We start from the raw sequence: 21,329 nt of genomic DNA, 5'->3' as shown, positions 1-21,329 counted from the left end.
CAGTTGGATTGGAAATAATTCATTTAATGAAATGGGGACACTCAGGGGACCAATTAATGCCTTTTCAAGCTTAGACTATACAACTATAAGAACCACTTTAAATAAAAAAAAAAATAGTCTAACACATTAGTTGATTGTTGGTGAATTGAAACTCAATCATGAGATCATAAGGATTTTTTGGAGCTTTTTTTTTCAGTTTTTAATCCTATCTCAATAAAGGTAAATACATAAGGATTATAAATAAACAAATCTGAAGTAATATAGATTGGGGGAACCTCAAGAGGGTCAGGAGATAATGAAGATTATACCTCAATATTGGGATTATGATGTTAGTTCTTTATTTCAATAAAAGTGGATAGAGATCTTTCATATCAGGGACAGGGCTTAGCTGTAAGGACAAAGTAATCTTCTGGGAATTATGCATACAGGCTTGACATCATTTTTATTGGATGGCTGATGAACTGGAAAACTCCAGGATAGCCAGGCTTTAATTTGTAATCTTAATTTTCATATAAATCGGTACATTTCAGGGGGAGGGAGTGGGGGTTGTGGGGGACTTTGATGCTTGCAAGCCTTGTGGTAATAAGACAGTGCGGCTGCAGTACTAACTCATCCAGTCTCTGATTCTGTCTTTTCTTCTATCCATCTGTCTTCCATCTTTACATCTATCATTTAAAGAAATTTACAGCCTGCAAATACCAGAGAAACTAATGTTAGTGCAATCTTCCCTCCACCTCTTGGAATGATCTATAGTAATCTACTTATCATAGATATGCATACTATAATGTACAATAATTTAGTTTTCAGCCAGGAAACTGACTGCAATTGTTTTGCAAACATGTATTGATAAGATTCTTTTCTTCTTTTTATCTTTTTTAAAGGCTCTAAGGCATGAGAGAACACTAGTTTCCCTTCATAAAAATTATCTTGGTGTTTCCTATATATACTTTCATATCCATAAGATTACATAGGGACAAAGTTATCAAACTAGAACACAGTAGTGATTTATTTGGTCATATAGAAACTTGGCCCATGTATTTCTAGTATAGAATGCATATGCCCTTTATATTGTAAAAGAAGTAAAGTGCTACTGAGTGGAATATTCTAGAAATATGTTAATAAAATAGAATTTTATGTCTAGTTATTCTAGGCTCTTACATCATAAGTAACATTGAATCATTATGCAAAACTATTCTAATAGAAGAATAGTTGAGTTGAACTGACCACAGAAAACAAATAATATACAAATGTGAAATTATTTGTTCAAAAACATATTTCTCACTTTCACAAAATGCTTCTGCAGCTTTTCTTTTCAATTAAAAAATTTCCAATTGTCCTTTTGTTGTTGTTTTTTCAGATATTTTACCCCCTGGACCAAAAATAATATGCCTTGACATTGGCCATTTTCTATATGCCTCTTTTAGCAGAAATTGTAACCTTTTGTCTCTGTTTAGGTTAGAATAATACTATAAATATTAATCACTAATTGATTCATCCATCCATCTATTCCCTGTGTCAAGCACTATATACAGTAGTAAGTATACTTATAGGATATATAGTATTTTACCTTAAGGAGCTTATGACTTAGTGGGGACAGAGACTTGTAACAGAAAACCCCAAGAAGACTTCCAGGGCAAAGAGACATTGGAGCTGAAATTTAAAGGCAAGAAGAGGTTAACTAAGCAAAGCTAATGATAGGAATAAAAATGGGATAGAACAACATTTGTAAAGGCAGAGCAAATGAAAGGGAATTTGGCACATGATGTGGAAATGGAATTAACAAGGGTTTACAAAACTGAATGAGACTAGTGAGGTATAACTTGGTAAATGGTAGAACCTCAAAGGAAGAGATATTGATACAATCTTCAGCTGAAGGTATGAATCTCTAATATAAATCCATCAACATTCACTTGAACAACTCCAATGACTGGAAACTCATTATAAAGGACAGCCAAATTTATTTCCAAAACTAATGTTTGGGAAATTCCTAAAATTTTCTAGTTTTATAGAATGAGAAAGTATGTAACATATAGCTATCTTTTCTAATTTTGTCTTCTTAAACCACACACAATATGATTAATCTCCCTTTCCTACTATCATTGAAATATTTGAAGACATTTATGATATTATCCTTCAAAGGTCATTTGAAGACATTTATGATATTATCCTTCAAAGGTCATTTGCTTAAAACATTCCTTATTTATAACAATTTGCAAAAATTTTAGCATTCTTATTTCTCTATAGATAAGCTCCGGATTTGTTCGTTTTAAAGTGTAGCAGCTGGAGCTGAAAGTAATAGTCTATGTTACCATGATCTGTAGAGAGCAGAGAGGGAATATCCTACAACCTTTTTCTCATCACTATATTTCTTTTATTGTGCCTAACTTGAATTAGATGTTTTGGCACTTACATTGATAATTCATATAGAACTTTTATTTACCTAAAATGCTAAGTCCTTGTTATGTGTGCTGTCATTTAATTTAGCCACATCTCCGCTGTCCTCTATTATGATAGTTGGGTTTTTGAACCAAAACCCAGAACATTATCTGTATTCGTATTTAAGTTCATTACTTTATCACTCCCCCATGTAACAAGTACCAAGATGTCTAACATATAACACAGTGTAAAATTTGTCAAATAAGAGGAATGCAATATTATATAGAAAGACATGCACGCCATGAGCCACAGGTCTGGAAGCAGGGAGACGTCCAGACAAGCATCCTATGGGATGATAGGAAATATAAAGGTTCCTGGGAAGTCATGCAACTGGAATCAGTATCTCTTGATAAAAAGCTGAAAAAATGTGTTACTAACTTAATGACTCAGATAGCAGATTTATAGGGATTTGGGTAGTGGGGAAAGACATAGTTTAATGCCTAGAAACTAAGCCAAGACAGTAATGCCCCTTGTAGCAGAAAGGAATAAGGCCTGCTTGTAGTCTCAGGAAGTGTTGATCTGTGTGGAAGCAGCCTCATTACCATCAAATCATTCTGACATGAAGGCAAGACTAAACAAAAAGTTAACACAAACTAACAACAAAAGTAACAAACAACATGAATTCTCTCCAGAAAAATATACAAATATATAAAATATCACAATCTACCTTTATATCTCTAGATATCCTTATGTCTATTACTTTATCTGTTTATATTTATTATTTGTTATACTACATAATATATTTATATATTAATACTCTGTCCATGTTACAAAAAAATCAGCATATTTACATCACCTCTTACCACTTTCCCCTATGTCTCCAATTTTGTTGAATATTTAATTTTTATATTGTCAAAGTTTTTAACATTTACATTTCTAATTTTACCATAATTCTCACACTTATTTTAATATAGTTCCAGAGACAATGAATTCAATTCTCACGTCAATCCTCTTGCTGTAGTCTCTCCATTTACTAAAGAATGACCAAAGTTAAAAAAAAAAAACAACAAAACTCAAAGACCAGAATTCCTTGAGTTTCTGTGTGTTCCAAATCGTTTCCTGTAAGTTCAATTGCAGTTTGTCTAGGTATAAAGATTCTTGAATTACTCTTTCTTCAAGGTCTTAATTGACATTAATTGTTCCACAGTTAGTTTTGAGTATTGATACAAAGAAGTCTAAGGCTATCTTGCATTTTTTCCTTTTCAAGTCTCTTGATCTTTTTATCTGGTTATAGACTCTCTCTATACATGAAACTTTACTAGGATGTGTTTTGGTGTCAATCACTGTGTTATTTTTTCCCCTTAGATATGGCATATGCATCCCCCATCTGTAGATTTAAGTATTTTATTTTTGGCAAGTTATCTGGAGTTATATCTTTGAATATTTGTTTACATTATTTTGGTTATATTTGTCTATGACAATTATTTGCCTATTTTCTATATTATTTTTAAATGCTATATTAATTTCATTTTACATCTTTTCTAATTCTTACTCTTAATTGTGCCTGTATTTTCAGAAGAATCTATTTTCCTTTGAGCTGCTTCCAATCTGTCTCGTTTCAATAGTATTTAATTTTTTTTTCCTTCTACTTCATTGCTGAGCTTTGCCAGTTTATCATTTTCTCAGTTATGAACTTTGCAGAAGAGAAATGGCACATTCAAACTTAAGAAAATGAATAAAGTGATTGTTTACAAAGGTGAAGACAGAATGTAGGGAATCTACGAAGGTTAGTGCAGTACCCTTTGGGCAACTGTTACTACCTATAGGTCTGAAGGGGCAAGGAGAAGGAGTGGTAACTGGAACCTAAAGAGAGCCACCTCAAAGGAGCTCCTTACTAGTCACGGGACTCAGCCAGCCTAGCATGACCCCAGAGTGAGAGTCAAGGGAATAAATACTTTGACCTACTCTCCCCTCTTCCTCTGTTCTTTTACTAGTACAATCAGTTAGCTAAGCTCAACTAGAAACTACAAAAGGAAACCTTTTGTAGTCCAGAGGTCAGCTTCCTGGGGCACAGATCAGGGTGAAGGAGGGTAGTGCGTGTATCTGGAGGGGCATCTTTCATCAGCTCTTGAATCTCTACTGTGTCCTTTTCATATTCAGTGATGATTGTCTCATTAAGGTTGTTTTACTAATTCTCGATGACATGGGGTTATAATTTTTATCTGCTCCATGGTACATTTTTCTTGGTCAATGTTCCTCACCTGTTATTTTTTTCTGTTTCTTCATCTCTTTGTTTTCCCTTGTAATAGCTTTGTTTAGAGCCTATGCTGGTTATCATCATCACTCACCTTTCAAATACGCATCCTCCCCATCTGTCATTTGAGGTTTCGGTTGGAGAGTGGATAAGGCTGTGTTGCAGGCTGCTCCCAGCAATTCTGCTGATGACAGAGTTGCCTGTGTGAATGAGTTATTTTAGCTTTTATATCTTTCCTGCTAAAAACTGCAGCACTGTTAACAATATAAAGGGTTGTCTTCCCCTGACCCCCACAACCAGAGTTTACTTTGGGCAACTATGGATCGTCCATGGGATTCCTACATTAACCTTGACTTTCAAGTATCCAGAGATGTTCTCTATTCCCATTATTACAAATAAAATATGTATTATTTTATATTTCAGTGTAGCATACTTAATTTGAGAGATTCGTGTTGAGCTTTTGCTGAGCTCTGTCACTATGCAAGTCTTCTCTTTACATGTCCATATGTCCCAGTCAGCCTTTATTGTTTTCAGCAGTTCCTTTTTGCCTGCTTTGCTATTATTGTTTTGATATCTTCCAGTTCTATCAGAGATCAAGTCTGCATTATCTCCCCCAACTGCCTGGTTTTTTTGGCTTTAGATAAAAGAAGGGAGAAATTCACAGACTTCACTCCATCATTTTCAAATCCATTTCCAAAATCACATATAGCCCTTTAATCTTCTGACAATCACATGTGCAAAGGACACATAAGGCTCATATGCTACCATATAAAAGAAAAAAAATCCCTGGCCAAAGCTAAATGCATAACTCATAATACATAAGAATATTTTCCAAGTGCTGAGTATATCTAAATGACTCTGGTTGAAGACTTCCCCCCATGGTTTAGAGGTATTTTCATTTTTCAAAGATAAATCATCTGTTCCCAACCTGTTTTTGTATGTGTTCTGAAGTCTTCCTAGATGCACAGTCCTTTGAAATGTCAAAATACTAACTTCAGAGCAGAAAATAGCTGCTCCCAATCATATCCTATCCTCTTATCCTCCAAAGCTCCCAATTTGCCAGTGAAGTAACATAAAAGTTGATATAGATAAATTCTGTGACCGTAATCCCAATTGGGAGGCATACTCATCTCTTAAACAGTTATGTCAACTTGGATTTATCTTCACAGAAGGCATATAAAGCATCGTTTACATAAATAACATGGGGCTTTGAGTTGGACAAATATCAGGGATGAGTAACTGCCCTGGACTAGACCTATTAAATCAATCACTGGGGCTCAGACAATCAGGAAAGCATTGACTACAGCCATACAGAACCTGATCATAACATAATCTTCCTCTGCTTCTTGATGAGGTAACAAAATATGCTGTGTTCATTGAACAGCTGCTTTCATAAGGACAGCAATAATGAAAAAAGCTCCCAGAACCTCTAGTACTTGCACTTGGAAACAAGATTTCCAGGGAGAAAATTAAAATGCCAACAAGATTTATACCTACCTATGTAGATGTCCTGCAATCTTAAACATGTTCCATTACTTTTAAAATGCAAGAAGGAGAAACAATGTTATTTTTAAAGTACTGTTATTGAAAAACAAAAGTAATAGGCATAGTTCTTGTTATGGGATGAATTATGTCCATCCAAAATTCATACATTGAATTTCTGACTCATAGTACCTCAGTATGTGACTCTATTTAAACACGGGGTCTTTAAAGAGATAATTGAGTTAAAAGGAGGTCATTAGAGTTGGCCCTAATCAACATGACTGAGCCCTAATCCTTATAAGAAGAGGAAATTAGGACACAGACACACACAGGGAAGACTTTTGGGAATACACAGTGAGATGACAGCCATCAGCAAGCCAAGAAGAGAGACCTTAGAAGAAACCAACCCTGCCAACAGCTTGATCTCAGGCCTCTAGCCTCCAGATTGTGAGAAAATAAATTTCTGTGGTTTAAACTACCCAGTCTGTTGCACTTTGTTATGGCAGCCCTAGCAAGCTACTACAGTTCTTCTCTTTTAAAGGTAAATAAGGAAATGAAGCTAGATAGAAAAGCCCAAAGTTAAGTCATCTCTACTTTGCTCAAAATTTCGACCCTTGATGTAAACATCCAGTTTTTCAGTGATTACATATTGAAATCAATATTCCCTTAATTGCCTAAACTTTGGCTGTGAATATTCTCCCACCATATTCTCCCATCACATCCTCTCTACTAAGAAGAATGAAACGTCACATAACTAGTTGGAAAAGGGCTTGCCAGAGCTGCATAAAGAAAGCAAGAAAGCATAGAAACATCTGATTTTACAAATGAGTTAACTCTGAAGAAGTAGACATATAAGTAGTATCTGTTAATTGATTTCAAAGTGGGTGTAGAGAAGAGAGATGTGTAAATTACTAGGGGGAAAATAGCTTTTCAAGGAATATAATGGTTCTGCCATTTCAGATTCCTTTAATAGTACCTACCAAATAAGAAAAAGAGGCCTGGTTTAAGATCTTCTTATTAAAGATGACTTCTTTTTCTTCTCCAAACATTCTATCCTTTTAAGTATCCTTATAATGAATAAGTAAGTGATAGGCTCACATCTCCTTACTTCTATGCTTGTATGAAAAGCCTCCTTATTCCACTGCTTCATATCAAATGAGAGCAGGAAGTGAAATAAAGCTTTTGGAAACCAGGCATGTGTCAAATGTAATCCAGAAAAGACAATGGTCTGTCCCAGCAGCATTCTTTACATGAAGAACAGAAGAACATCTTGAGAAAGAATTCATGCAATGAGGAGAGGCTACTGACAGAGAGATGAGAGACCTCTGCCCATCCGGTGAGTTTCTTAGTGCAGCATCTAGGGGTTGGGGTAGTGGAGAGGGGAAAAGTAGGCTCTTTAGTCTTAGATTCCTACTCAACTATGTCTTTTCCTTGCCACAGGAGGCCTGGAGCGCTCAATATTACACCCTTTTGTTGACAGAGCACTCTTAATTAGCACCCAAGCATGTATAGAACACTCATTATGTTTAGGTAAGGGGCTCAGAAGGGTTTCCCAAAGCAGTTTTACAATATGCCTGAAACCAGCCTCCTTGTTTTGGTGTTGCATCGAGTCCAAGTCTCTCAGACACATACATTCTGGGGAGTATAAACATATAAGAATTCTATAACCAGGATATATTTGAGAATGAAATAGGACACTAAAAGTCATTTAAATCATATCAATTTTCAAAATATATATATTGACTTACAATTTGTTTTTTTATATTAGCTGTCCAAATAAAATATTTCTATTCAACAGCTCTTTTCAAAATGAAATTCTTGCTAAAAGTATAAAAATAACATATCTGTGTACATTAAAAAAAAATCAAAATGTCTTTATATTATCTGAACATTAAAAAATAAACATGATATACTGACATTTGCAACATGGATGGGCCTTGAGAACATTATGCTAAGTGAAATAAGTCAGAGAGAAATACAAACGCTGTATGATCTCACTTACGTGTGGAATCTAAAAGAATTGAACTCACAGAAACAGAGAACATATTGGTGGTTGCCAGAGGTGAGAGTTGAGGGGTGTTGAGGAAATGAGTGAAGATGATCAAAAAAAAGTAATTATTTTTGGTTCATATCCACATTCTTTATGTAGTTTCTTAGTTGCACCTGTCTCTAACACTGTGTCACGGGACACATTTTTCTGAAGAACATATTTTTTCAATGTATTATTTTTAATTTTTTAATATAGTTGCTGGCATTTAAAAATGATTAATAAAATTAAAATTACACTCAATTGACTCTCCTTTGTAAACAATAATATTTTTAGTTGAGAAAACACAGTTACTGAGGCTCTTGATAAGCTCAGGAAATTTTGCTAAATAGAGGATATTCTCAGTTCAGTTGCACTGAAAAATGTAAACATTTTAGCCCAAATATTTTAACACCTAAAAGGCTAAAGAAGTGCCAAAACGGGGAAAAAATGACAGGTGAAGAACTCTTACTAAGAAAATGATGCCTTGGTGTAGAAGAAAATTATGGCCAACTATGTCAATATGAGTTTTAAAAAATTAATAAATGATCATATCTTAAAAACGAAGGCATAATGTAGAGATAAAAAAGCTCAGAGAATATCTTTCTTAGTCTAGGCCATCTAGATTCATTAGAGACATTCTAATTTTGATCTTTTAAAGTGAAAATGTCTGTTACCACACTCGTACTCCTTGAAGGCAACTTGGTCTTGATGCAAATCTTCCAACTTATCCCAGCAGCTTTTAAACCTACCAAAGAGTAATGAAAGAGGTACCATGCATTATTAAATCAAAAGAACATCAATTATATTCTCCCCCAAAACAACAAAGGGACCATTACTGACTTAATTTTAAAAGGTCATCTGAGTGGTTTTTTTTTCTTAGACCAAAGTCTGTCTGCTATAAGAAGCCTTCTTGAACTCACCAGTAGAGACAGAATAGTTATCTCTGTTTAAATTGCTTTTAAATGGAAATCCTCTCCTTTTCCCTCTCCCCTTAAATTAAGTCCTATCTCACCTTCAAGTATGTTATCTTTAGCATCAACACAGTCAAGAAGAAATGAACAGAGAAAAGTGCGGAATTTGCAATGTGTTTTTGATTTTCTATGTCAACAGTAAAAACCTATAAATTTACCTCTTATGTTGTTTCTTTACCAATTAGGGATGATTTTGCATGCTTTAAAAAATATTTATGTTGAGAGATGCATATGAAAAAAGCTTTGAGAAAACATGAGTGAAAAGGGAAGAATGTGTACAAATAAAAAAGTCAAGATGGCAAATATATTACTTTGGGTATATTTCAATCATCTATTACAAAAAGACCCTCAAATTCAATGGCTCAAAAAAATATAACATTTTATTCCTTTCTTAGTGAAAGGTCCACGGGCGAGTATTTCCAGGCTGGTGGGGAAGCTTTTTCCCTACAGATCTCTTGTTACTCTTCCATTTCCTGGGATGTTCTCTGCATTGGATAAGGTTAGATCTAATCTGAGTTTCATCTTATAAGAAGAGAGAGAGAGAGATGAAATGGCAGGCAGGCAATTTTTTCTTTAAATCATATTACTTGGAAACTGCACATAACACTTTTATTACAGTCGATGCCAAAGATATGGCATATAAAATATATGGCATATGAAATATGTATATATATACACATATGCACATGTATGCAATACAAATTATACACTAAATATACCATGAGCATGTATACATTATATACACACACCTTTATATAATCACAGATAATGCAATGATACAACTAAAACAAGACTGTTATAAAGCATTTGTGTGTTTTTATAGAAAATACACCTAAAATTTGTGTTAACATTAGTTAGCAGCTGCTTATCCCCTCTCACTTTGGTCTACCACCATTTTGTTTTGTAGATTTTTAGCATTTCCAACCCAAATTGAACAGGAATCAGTCAGTCATATCTTCTTTGTATAATTATCTTGTTGCACAGCAGTGCTAATAGAACTCACAGAATAGAAATCAATATACTTAGAGAGGCTGATACAAGATTGGATATTTCAACACAATTTCAGGAGCCATGCCAGTTCAATTTTACATGGAATTCCTTTTATGTGATATCTTTCCTTACACAATCACATACTAGTTTTAAAATATACTAAATGAAATTGAAGAAAGTTGCTACATTGAACAAAAAAACTGATAACTTGTTAAGCATGCTGCTTAGATCATTTAAGAAAAATTAATAAAGTTATTAAAAGCAGACATCTGCAATATAATTTCAAGACATTCTATTCTACGGTGTCAATCTATATTAAAGTACATGTTTCAAAGCAAAATTCCTCTGATGCCCTTTATAGCCCACATACACATTCATACTCTCAACATCTTCCATATGTTGTTTTGTAAAATTACATATGCAGTTCTACTAATACAAGGCCAAACAAACCAACTCTATGGATTGAGAGGAAATCTAGTTCAGCCAATCTTTAATTTTTCTCTAGTTCTGCTACAGAAGCATCTTAGCATTTGCCATTTTTCAAAGAAATTAGAGACTCTTTAAAGTGAGACTGCCTCCCATGCCAGAAAAAAATAATTTTAAGCCTTTTTTAGAATACAGTGATATGTGGAATAAAAATTAGCTACTGTTGAAAAGTATATCTTTGCCCTACAAATTTGGACCCAATTCAAGTATTTGCTGTGGGTTACAGTAGCATAGTCTCTAGAATATACTGCTTCCTGCTTTATACCTCAGATAGTTAGAGCCCTTATGCCTGCTAGGCCCAGGTTGAAGCACCGCTGCTTGACTGGTGCCCAGCCTTTATCGCCACTCCGCAGGAATATTTTTAACTTACTTTATTGTTCTCTTAAAGACCTTGATCAGAGGAAGTAGAATTGGACTCTAGAAATCAGCTCCAAGTGAAATTGTTTTCTCTGGTTAATCTGCATTACAATTTACTTGAATTCTGGTAAATAGGAATTGATATATTAATCAAAATTAATTGATCAACGTATTTTTGTCATAGTCTAATGTGAAACCTGACGTAAGTGTAATGGAGGATACAAAGTAATATAAACAACCCTTAAAGAATTAATAAATTAATTGAAATAAGGAAAGGAGTAAAATTTTAACAGCATAATGGGGCATATGATAGTGTCTAAAGATTAGTATAAGTAACTGATATTTTGGGAACTCAGACACAGGAAAGATCACTGTGCACGAGACTATTCAAGGAACTCTACATAGTGAAAATGCAACCAAGATGGGCAGATTCCAACGAGGCAAAGAGGAAAGTGGAAAGAAATCTTAAAAAAAAAGCCGAGTGGAGGATATTCTGATAAAATTCTTCAGCCATCTTCTTTAAAACTCATTCGCAATAATAATGTCTGTTAACATGTATTGAGTGCTCTGTGTCACAAATGAATTTTACAGAGATTATTTCATTTGAACTCAAAACATACTTCTGAGTGTCAAGATAATTTTACTTTATCGATGAGGATTCTGATGCATAGATCAGTTTATTAATTCATTTAAGATGACAAAGCTAATAAATAACAGAGACAGGATGCAAATCCTGTCTGACTCTTGTATTGATATGCTTAACCACTGCAATATAATGGCATTCTTCTTCCAATGTTTTTGGAATCCAACCCTTCCATTTCACTTCTACTGCCAGTGATTATTTCTAGGCCCTTATATCCCACATGAACTGCTATTACAACTTACTTAAAGTATGGCTTCCTTAATTTTAATATCTGCCTCTTCACTTCATCCTTCATAATGCCCACCCCATGTTCTGATCATTTACTCCCTGTTCAAAATCTTTAGGGACACCTACTGCTTTAAACACACACACACACACACACACACCCCTCTTTAATATTCTCATATAATGCCAATTTACCTTTCCATCTAATGAATATTAGATTCACTCATGTACTTGCTTGTCTTTCCACTATATTTCCAATTACTAGACAGAAGCAATGACTTCTCCTTTCTTCTATAATTTCTAGTAAAATTCCAAGCATATGGTGGACCTTGAACAAATATTTTGTTTGAATTTTGCTGAATCAGCATGTTGTAATTGCAGTAGACAGCCTGTGTTTACTGGAGCAGGTGGGATGTGAAAGAACAAGTGGCAAAAGTGACAAGGTAGGTAGGCTAGATTGTGGAGGAATCTTGAATACCAGTGTGAGTAGTATGGACTTTAACTTGCAATGTTCTTTGTGCTGAAACATGCTATGAAATATACAGCAAGGTATAAAACCAAATTTCACTGTATTGCTCCCTCTGTAATCATTGTTTTTTTCCACATATAAACACAGGCAAGTATGTTGCACACCTTAGGAAAGTCATCTGCCTGCATCTTTAGGAGAAACAGTACTCAATGTCATTCCATGTCATGATCACATATTCTCCCAAATAGTTCTACTCTTTCAGTGTCTGCGAATACTTGCTCCTGTGGGCATCGGTGCCTCATTTAAGAAGGTACAACAGATTGCCATCAGTAGCATAACTGGACATATTAAAGTATGGCATTGCCATCAACTGAAAGTGCATGGGGAAACCAAGCTGAACCAAGCCACGGCTCGTTGGCCGTGGTAGCTGGTTCTGCAGCATTGACTTCAGATTTATTAGCATTTGTCACTTGCAGTCTCCACTGCTAATAAAATTATACCTGAGACATCGCCAAGTCACACTTCAAGAAGTCAGAGTCACTCTCTTCTGAGGAAGCAGGTTACTCTGAAATCCACAATCTGAGAGCTGGAGGATTCTACTGGTTAACGTCTGGCTAAGGTCACAATCCTAATATTGACAGAGGTGCTTCCTTTGAGATTCTTTACCCATAAAATGAGAAATAATACCTACTCAAGATACCTGACAGTTTTTATTTTGTTTTGGGATGAGGAAGAGTGTCAACCGACATAATGGATATCAAAAAAAGTTCAAGTACAAACCAAGACTCAACATCAGGAAGTGATTTTTTTATAACCAATCTCTAAAAAACCATTAGTCAGAATTGATTAAAAATTCAAACCATAGTTAGAACATCAGGGCCTTAATACTCTTACCATCCTTTTCAGTCTCTTTCTCGTGGATAAATTATTGAAGGTCTATGAAAAGATAGCTTGATGCAATCTGGAAACTTCCAAAAAACCCTTTATTCTGTTGTTATAAATTTTTTTTCATCTTTCAAAAATGTAGTGAGGCAACATCATATAGAGAATAGGGCTCGAGGCTGAGTTTAAGGCATCGTGAGCATTTGGTGTTGGCATTCAGGATGTCTCAACAATAAGAAAATGCCTCAGTTTTCTTATTTGTAAAATAAGGCAGATATTAAAATCATGGCAAGAGTCCCTTTCTACTATTGTTTAATATTTCCGTGGCACCAAATTTCTTAAAATAGCCCTCAAGAAAGAAAAATTCTGAATATTTGGAGACAGTTTTTCAACTATGCCCATGGATTTTCTTGTTTATTTCATAGTCAGTTCTTAATAAAAGTAAGATACAATCCTTGCTCTAAAGAGGTTTATAATGTAGTAAGAGGGAAAAGATAAAGGCATTTAATATAAAACAGAATGTGGTAAATTACTATTAAAATTTAGAAGAGCGAGGAAATAAAGTCAACTAAAATCAATGGATAACATGTTGCTAAAGTGTTAATATATGATCTGAGCCTTAAAGAATCAACAGCTTTAATCATAGGCGGAGATTAGATGAGGCCGAAAATCTCAGGAGCACACAACAGGAAAGGATAAACATTCAATACTCTATGGATAGGGAGAAATGTCAAATTATAAGGCATTCTATGACAACACGGGTGCGTGTACAGGACTGTGGGAGATATGAATTAAGACAGGCTAGACCTTTAATGCTAGACACAAGAGTTCAGAAGTAATGAGAATCCACCATAGATTTTTTTCAGTAAGAGAATAAAATGAACATTTCAAAACTACTTTTAACTGGTATCAACCGAAGACTGAATGGGAGAAAGTAATGAGGAGTTCTTACCCAGATAACATGGGATGAGATGTGGATCTGGCTGCAGAGATGAGAAGTGAAATAAAATAAACAGCGAGACACATAGCGTTCAAAAGTGTTCCGTTTTACAAATGTTTTCTAAGTGCCTACTAAATGCCAGGCATGGAGTAACATAGTGCTGGAATACAGGGATGAACAAGATGTCCTCTCTCTCAGGGAATGGAGTGCTTATTGGTTAAAAGGATGGCCTCCAGAACTGGCAGCCTGGCTTCACAGTGTATAAGGTGCACAGCCCTGAGCAAATTGCTTAATTTCTCTGTGCCTTAGCTTCCTCATCCGTAAAATGGGGATAGTTAGTAACTTTCCTCAGGGCATTATTGTGAAGATTGAGTGAATTAACATAAGGCACCCATCTAATAAAGTGTCCAATATATAGCTACTTCTATTTCCACAAAATGAATTAATTTCACAAGAAGGAATTTTGGTTACGTGAAAGAAAAAAAATTTTCAAATAGCAAAAAGAAAAAGAGGGGGGCAGTGATGGTTTTTTAAAGTGGCTTTTAAGAACCTGTCCATAAATATTAGCTCAGTTCAAGCTGGAATACAAGTAACCAGAGGTTTCATCTAATCCAATACTTTAAAGACATTTTCTCTGTCAGAGGAAGAGAACTCTTGGAGCAGAAGAACAAATTATGTGTTTTATATTAAATCAATAAGAAGAGTTCATGGTCACAATAATTCAATCTGTTCTGCATTACTTTATCAATGATAGAGGTAGGAAATATTATGAGAAGCATATTCTATCCTTGACTATTTAGCTTTCCTAAGCTGTCTTTTTTGATGGAACAAGAAAAATCTTTTATAACTGAAAAATTATATGTACTATGCACAGAATATCTAGCATTTCAAACATTTCCTCTTTTGCTCCTTCCTTTACATTATCTAACCAGGCTGTCTCTTTCCCAATCTTTGAAAATTCTGAATTTATACGGGGAACCTGGAAAACTGGAATAATATAGGTTCCCAGTGATTAACATTGGGGATATTATGGTTTTAGACAATAAACTAACATCTGAAAATTAACACTAACTCTAATTCTCCTTCCTTAATGTTTCTGATACTAAACTCTGAAATACTGTTGTGAGTATTGTTATCAAAGCTGCTGCTTTGTGCCAGCATTTAGTTTAGATTTCATTGTCAAAGATTATCCATTCGACCTGAACATCCTTAGTCACCAATCTCTCCTAGAAGCCTGTAATCCTGAAACAGCTTTCCTAAGCAGGATGGAGTTAAATAAGATACTTGTTTTCTAGGACTTGGAACATTTGTCCTAATTTCACACCTTATGTTGCAGCTCAGTTAGTGCTTGAAAGGCAAACCATGCAGCCAGAAAGCAAGTTCCAACCTCACCTCTTTCTCATTACACCTTTTGAGCCCCTTCTACAGGAGAAGATGCACTGACATGCCTGTTTGCTTTACATTCTGCACTGCCTGGAGTGTGTAAAATCAGAAACCTGGAGACAAATGCTTGATTTATAGTCAAACCCTGTCTCAAGCCTTGTCTGCTATATTCTTTATAAGCCCCTTTATCATTTAAAAAATAATCCCCCCAAAAGCTTCAGAGATAGAAAGCAATTTGTTCATACAGCACATACTAAGCACCTACTATATGTGCACATCACTGAAATCGCTATAGTACGAGGGAAGGGCATGGGCGAATTATACGAAAAATAGTCAATATGAAGCTTTTTCTTTGAGGAATTCAGAATCTAGCTGCAATACAAAGAAGAGTACATGAAATGTGCATCCCTAGAAAACTATGGATCACAAATTTTTCACTTTAGCTTCATTTTTATTTTTCAGATACACTGAAATGTTTATATTTAAATTTAAAATCCTCTGTCATCAAGGATAAAAAGTAATGTGTGATTTCTTAATAAGAAACTGCATAAAAGGACCATAGAGAGTGGTTTGAATGAAGCCAACAGACATAAACAAAAGAAAGGGATCATTCCTAGTAAACATTAGACATTTCAAAGGTTAAATGAAATTCATTTTAATAAACAATGGTTACTTGCTAGTTTGCATTTAGACATGCTTGTAAACATTCCCTTTTTTGACTTGCCAAAATTCAATTTGGGTATGTATATTCTCTACCCATATATAGCAATGTACATATAAACTTCAATCTTCCCCTAATCACCTCTTTGGATATAATCTGCCCTCCAAAAATATTGACCAATTATCTATGTCTAGTTTTCACAACAAAATTTTTCTTTATCCTAAATTTTTGTCCCCTGAGTGTAGGGTAATACCAAAGGTACACGGTAATGAGTCCAAAGGCCTCATGAGTCGCAGACTAAAACCTTAGAGCTTGGCACATGAGCTGTGCTTAAAATCTAGAAATGCAGAACCCATATCTGAAATTTTCATATTTAAAAAGGGAGTTTGTGGAAGAGAGAAAAAAATGTACCAGTTGCTAATTCAATTTCTCATTTGGTCTTTACCACATTCTCATTAGACTGAGTTTAAGGCATAATTTCTAGATGGACCAGAAACTGATTTTATGGATGTCAACATAGCTAGTAGAGTGGCTAAGAGCATGGACTGGTCGGATTTCCCAGGTTTGGGCTATGGTTCTACCACTCACCAATTTCTAAGCTTGAACAATTTCTTTCACTTCAGTGTCTTAGTTTCCTTATCTATATATATTGGAAATAATGGTATCAAGCTCATAAGGTGTGAGTATTAACTGAGTTGATATATGTAAAGGATTTAGAATTGTGACTGTCACATTTTAAGCATCGCTAAGATTTTGCTATTACTATACTATTATTCCTTAAAATAATATCAGAAACCCCTACCATATCTTCCAACTTTTCATAACCACTTTAAGAGAGCAAAAAAAAAAAAAAAAAAAAAAAAATCAGCACCATAGGAGAGAAGAGCAGAGATACTCCCTTCAATTTTTAAGCACTAAAGTAATCATTTTTTTTCTATCCAATTTCTATGACCTAACCAGTCACCAATATTTCTCTTTATTTTACATTAAGTAATCACAATTTAGAAAGATGTCAACATAGGCAATACAAAACTAAGGAAACTTTTTTTTCCCTCATATAGGTAACAGTTTATATGGAGTATTAATATTTTTAATTCTTTATAAAATTATGCTTGCTTTTTTCCTTTCTTCCATCAACATAGCCAATAGATATAATTTCTTTTGCCTATTTCTAAAGAAGGGAATCAGTAAATAACTAGAGAAATTTAACACTCTTCCTCTAAAATCTAAACATAAAATCTTTTTAATCAAAAACAACAGGTTAATCCTGGCTTTGGAATCAGGGAAATCATATTAAAATGCACACACTGTGATTCATTCAAAACCTGAATATAGCAATATATAATCCTATAAAGCCACAGAGATTTTAGATCAAGGCAAAAAAGGTAAATCAAACCTGAAATGAATGGATTAGCAGAAATGGGAGCATTACTGTAATATTTCTTTGTATTGAGTAATAGAGAAGCAGATTTTGTCAAATCTTGCTTTCTAATTCCCATCTGGAAAAGCCTTGCTCTGGAAATGAACAGGTTTGAAGGAATGCCTTTGACATCTGTAAAGTTAAAAAGCATCAACAATTGGAGTGGGCTTAATCCCTCATTCAACAGCAGGTACTTTATATACAATCATAAGAAGTGATGAAAGTCAGACACAGATGTACAAATTGTTAGATTTAATCAGATTTGTCTTCTACCCCTGGTTTAGTCTACTCTGTTTTAGCTTCTACTTAACCTGGGTTATCTGAAGTAGATGATCAGATATGTAAGGAATAAATCCGGGTCAAAAATCAGGTCTGAGGCGTCAAGTGGTAACTTATTTTAACTCCATGAACCACCAAATACAGTTTTTCTTTATTAATAGCTTTGACTGTATCATTGTGCACATAGGTCTTTATTAAACTGAGTCCATGAAATGGACCTAGTGTTTGCCCCTTTGAGATTCTGAAGCGAGAGGAAGAGACTGTGTGTCAAAGAGGAATAATAGCGGTAAAATGGCCAAAATAAGCAGAGGTGGTAGCCATGAGATTTAATGGCTAAAACACTGCCTATTTATGATGCCTAAAATGTTCTTTGGAGGAGCATCTACATTTAGTTGCTCTGAAATCCATCCTGTGTTCACAGCTCCAGCTGTTAAGTGTTCATTTCTTTTCCCACGTGGTTATAGGAAGATAGAGGGAGGAAGATTGTAATTACATGATAAAATGACAGTGTTGGTTTCATTAGAAATTGGTTATGAAAATTATGCATATCTATAAATTTATCCCAAGACTTCTTGGGATGTTTTTAATCCAGTTATTTACTTGAAGCTCCAGACTTCTGTCCTATGAAAAGTCTAAAGAACAACTTGTAAATATGCTGGAAATGTCTCATCAGCAGTACCAAGCATATTATTTCCTGCTACTCGATTCTTTAGATAGTTCTGTGTATGCTCTCGATAACTGATTACATTACAGCTAATACTACTACAAATGGTACTATTTTCTTTTGTTTCTTCACTTATATAGTTAATTTTTTTCAAACTTAGTAATGCATATGACTTTGCTTTTAATCTCTAACATAGCATATATGCATATTAGTTATCAGTATTATTATATTTTAGTAATGGTGGAAATAAACTAAAATTAAGGGTGCCACAATCAAATAATGATTTACATTCAGAAAACAATTTTAAATATCATGCAAGAAAGAGAAAATTTTTTCCTTCATCTCCTATCTTCCTTAAATCTTAGTCTCAGTATTAAAAATCTGCAAACTCCATATGCAGCATCCTCTCTCCCTCGTCTGACCTCCATCCCATCAACTATAAAACACACAAAACTTTAAAACGGAATTATTTCTTACCATATGGGAACTGAGAATAAGATCAAACCCAACCTAGACAAATGCCATGCAGCAAGTTGACAACTGTTCCTGGAGTCCTGGGCAATGCCTGCGAGAGTGCCTGCCAGGGCCTACTGTTTTCAAACGAGTTTCATTTCTCTAACAATTTAAATCTGCCAAGAGGAAACCGAGACAATCAAGCTTTGTGCCAAAAAGCCCCAAGCTTAAGCTAGAGATGTATCCTCTCTTTAGCCTGCTGATGAGAGAAGGAGCAAAGGGAGAGGAAAGGATAAAGATTCATAATGAGTAGGACAGAGACTCGGTATGCATTTGGAATGCCACAGCAGGACAATTTCTGGCCCTAATTATGTGACTTTGTTGAGCTTCATATCCAGAATGGAGAATACCCTCTTCCTTTCCCTTTACCAACTCCCATTACCTTTTGGGTTGAATATTGTCTGGAACATATCTTCTTCCCTGCTCCCTATCCTAGCCCTCCCAGAACTGTGTCACAAGTGAGACACTATACCAGAGAAGCCACTTCCCTTCAGTCCAATTCCTGGTTTTCTGGCATTTTCCTTTTTTATATCACCTCAAATTTACTCACGAAAAGGTTAACAAGGAAGTCATACTCTCACATGGACTCTAGTTTGTGAGAGGAGGAGAGAAAACGAGAGGGCTAGTGGTAGTTTCCCGTACCAAGGAGTCATATGCGTTGAGAGAGGATGAGATCTTGCTCTGCCATCCTGGCACCAGCCTCCTTAGCACCTCATGTTTGAGAAATGAGACCTGCTGTTTCTTACTACAGGTCCAAGAGGTAAAAATCCATCGTTTACCCAAGCACACACTTTCAATCGCAATACCAAAATCACAATAAATTGAGGTAAAAGGTGGCTATGAATATACAAATAAGCTATAGTGTATACTGTTTTAAGGTACAATATTTTCAGAATCACGTTTAAGATCTTGTCTGTTTTCCACAGTAGCTAAAATATGATCTTTTGAATCAGACTGTTCTGGATTCAAATTCCAGCTTCCTAGTAACCACCTGTGTGATCTCAGGCACTTTATAAATTGTCCAAGTTTCACCTTCCTCATTTTTAAAAGGAGCATAAAAAATCTTATTCCACTGGGTAACTGAGGATAAAATATGAGATATAATTGATGCAAAGCAACTGCTGAAAAGTTAGCACTGATACATGGTAAGCACTCAGCAAGTAATAGCTATTAGTTTTCAATTTGGGATAAAAACATGCTATTAAATGATCTTGCTTATTTTGGTCTTAAAATAATCACTGGAAATATTTTGTTTTTGAAATTTTTTCAAGAGATCTTCTCTCAATCGTCCTCAATTAATCCTGGAAAATCCATTACTTACTACATGACGTCAGAATAAAGAAGAGTTTTATAATCACGATCAAATGTGAATTTGAAACAGACGCTGTGTTGCAAGTAAAATGAAATGGCCTTTCTGGACAACAATTTGGCAATACCTGTCAAAGCAACCAGAACTCCATTTCTAGAGATGTGTCCAAAGGGCATGATCAAGATATAGCTCCAATGACGTTGGCTGCAACTTGTTAAAAACTGTATACCATCCATACGCCCAGCCACAGAGGACTACTTGAATACATTATGATATACCCAGTGGAGCATTATGTAGCCATTAAAAATACTGTAGAAAAATATTGAATGACCTAAAGAAATAATCACAAAATAAATGAAAAAGCACACTGAATCCCAATTACAGAATCCCGTTAAAAATATATTTCCTAAAGGAAAAAATATTGGAAGGATACACACCAAAATATTAATATATTTACATCATCATAGAAGAATTATGGTTGATTTGATTTGGATGTTTTTGTTTTTTGCTTTTTTGAAATTTGTTTCTTGCGAAACATGTGTTGGTTAGTAATTTAAAAATAATGTAAATGAATTTACTTGAGCTTTAAATTTTACCATCTCACTGAACAATCAGAAGTAATGATATCTATATATCCAGCATAGATAGGTCCACAGAAATTTACTCACACATATTTATTCATATTTCCCCCCAAATTTCAGTATAATGACATACATTATGCTTGCATAAAGAGGCATACTTTTAGTGATAGATGAAAAATTCCTACTAATTTCTCATAGAAAAATTGTGTATTTCTTCAAATATTTATTTAAAACCCAACTTTAGCCCTATTTAAGAAAGTTTCAAAATATCTTTTACTGCATCTTCTTTGTAAAGTTTTCAAATGACACTGACCTTGCATAATAATTTTTCCCTTACAACATATTAATTATTGTTCTGGCACCTCTGGCCTGCTCATGAAATCGATGAAGTGTGAAATGCTTCTGTACAGAGTAA

The 21,329-nt window shown here is 34.7% G+C and overlaps 1 protein-coding gene across 3 annotated transcripts; it reads right to left on the bottom strand.

Moving 5' to 3' along the window:
* Window positions 1-315: 315 nt before the first annotated feature.
* Window positions 316-20,688, bottom strand: LOC120588256 (uncharacterized). Of its 3 annotated transcripts, XM_039845546.1 has the most exons (5): window positions 20,461-20,688; window positions 8,816-8,886; window positions 4,725-4,830; window positions 1,568-1,650; window positions 316-689 (listed from the first exon to the last, which is right to left on the bottom strand). In XM_039845546.1, the coding sequence occupies exons 1-5, from the start codon at window positions 20,567-20,569 to the stop codon at window positions 669-671; spliced, it is 390 nt and encodes a 129-aa protein (XP_039701480.1). In that variant the 5' UTR covers window positions 20,570-20,688; the 3' UTR covers window positions 316-668. The 3 variants fall into 3 exon arrangements, 1 of the variants encoding a protein (XP_039701480.1); XR_005649199.1 differs by lacking the exons at window positions 8,816-8,886; window positions 20,461-20,688 and adding an exon at window positions 6,128-7,797; XR_005649200.1 differs by lacking the exons at window positions 1,568-1,650; window positions 8,816-8,886; window positions 20,461-20,688 and having other exon boundaries at window positions 4,725-5,226.
* Window positions 20,689-21,329: the final 641 nt, after the last annotated feature.

This window comes from Pteropus medius, unplaced genomic scaffold (genome assembly GCF_902729225.1).
Source record: "Pteropus medius unplaced genomic scaffold, Ma_sr-lr_union100, whole genome shotgun sequence".
NCBI classification, from domain to species: Eukaryota; Metazoa; Chordata; class Mammalia; order Chiroptera; family Pteropodidae; genus Pteropus; species Pteropus medius.
Note: the sequence above shows the minus strand (reverse complement) of the source record. Positions and strands in the feature narration are given on the sequence as shown.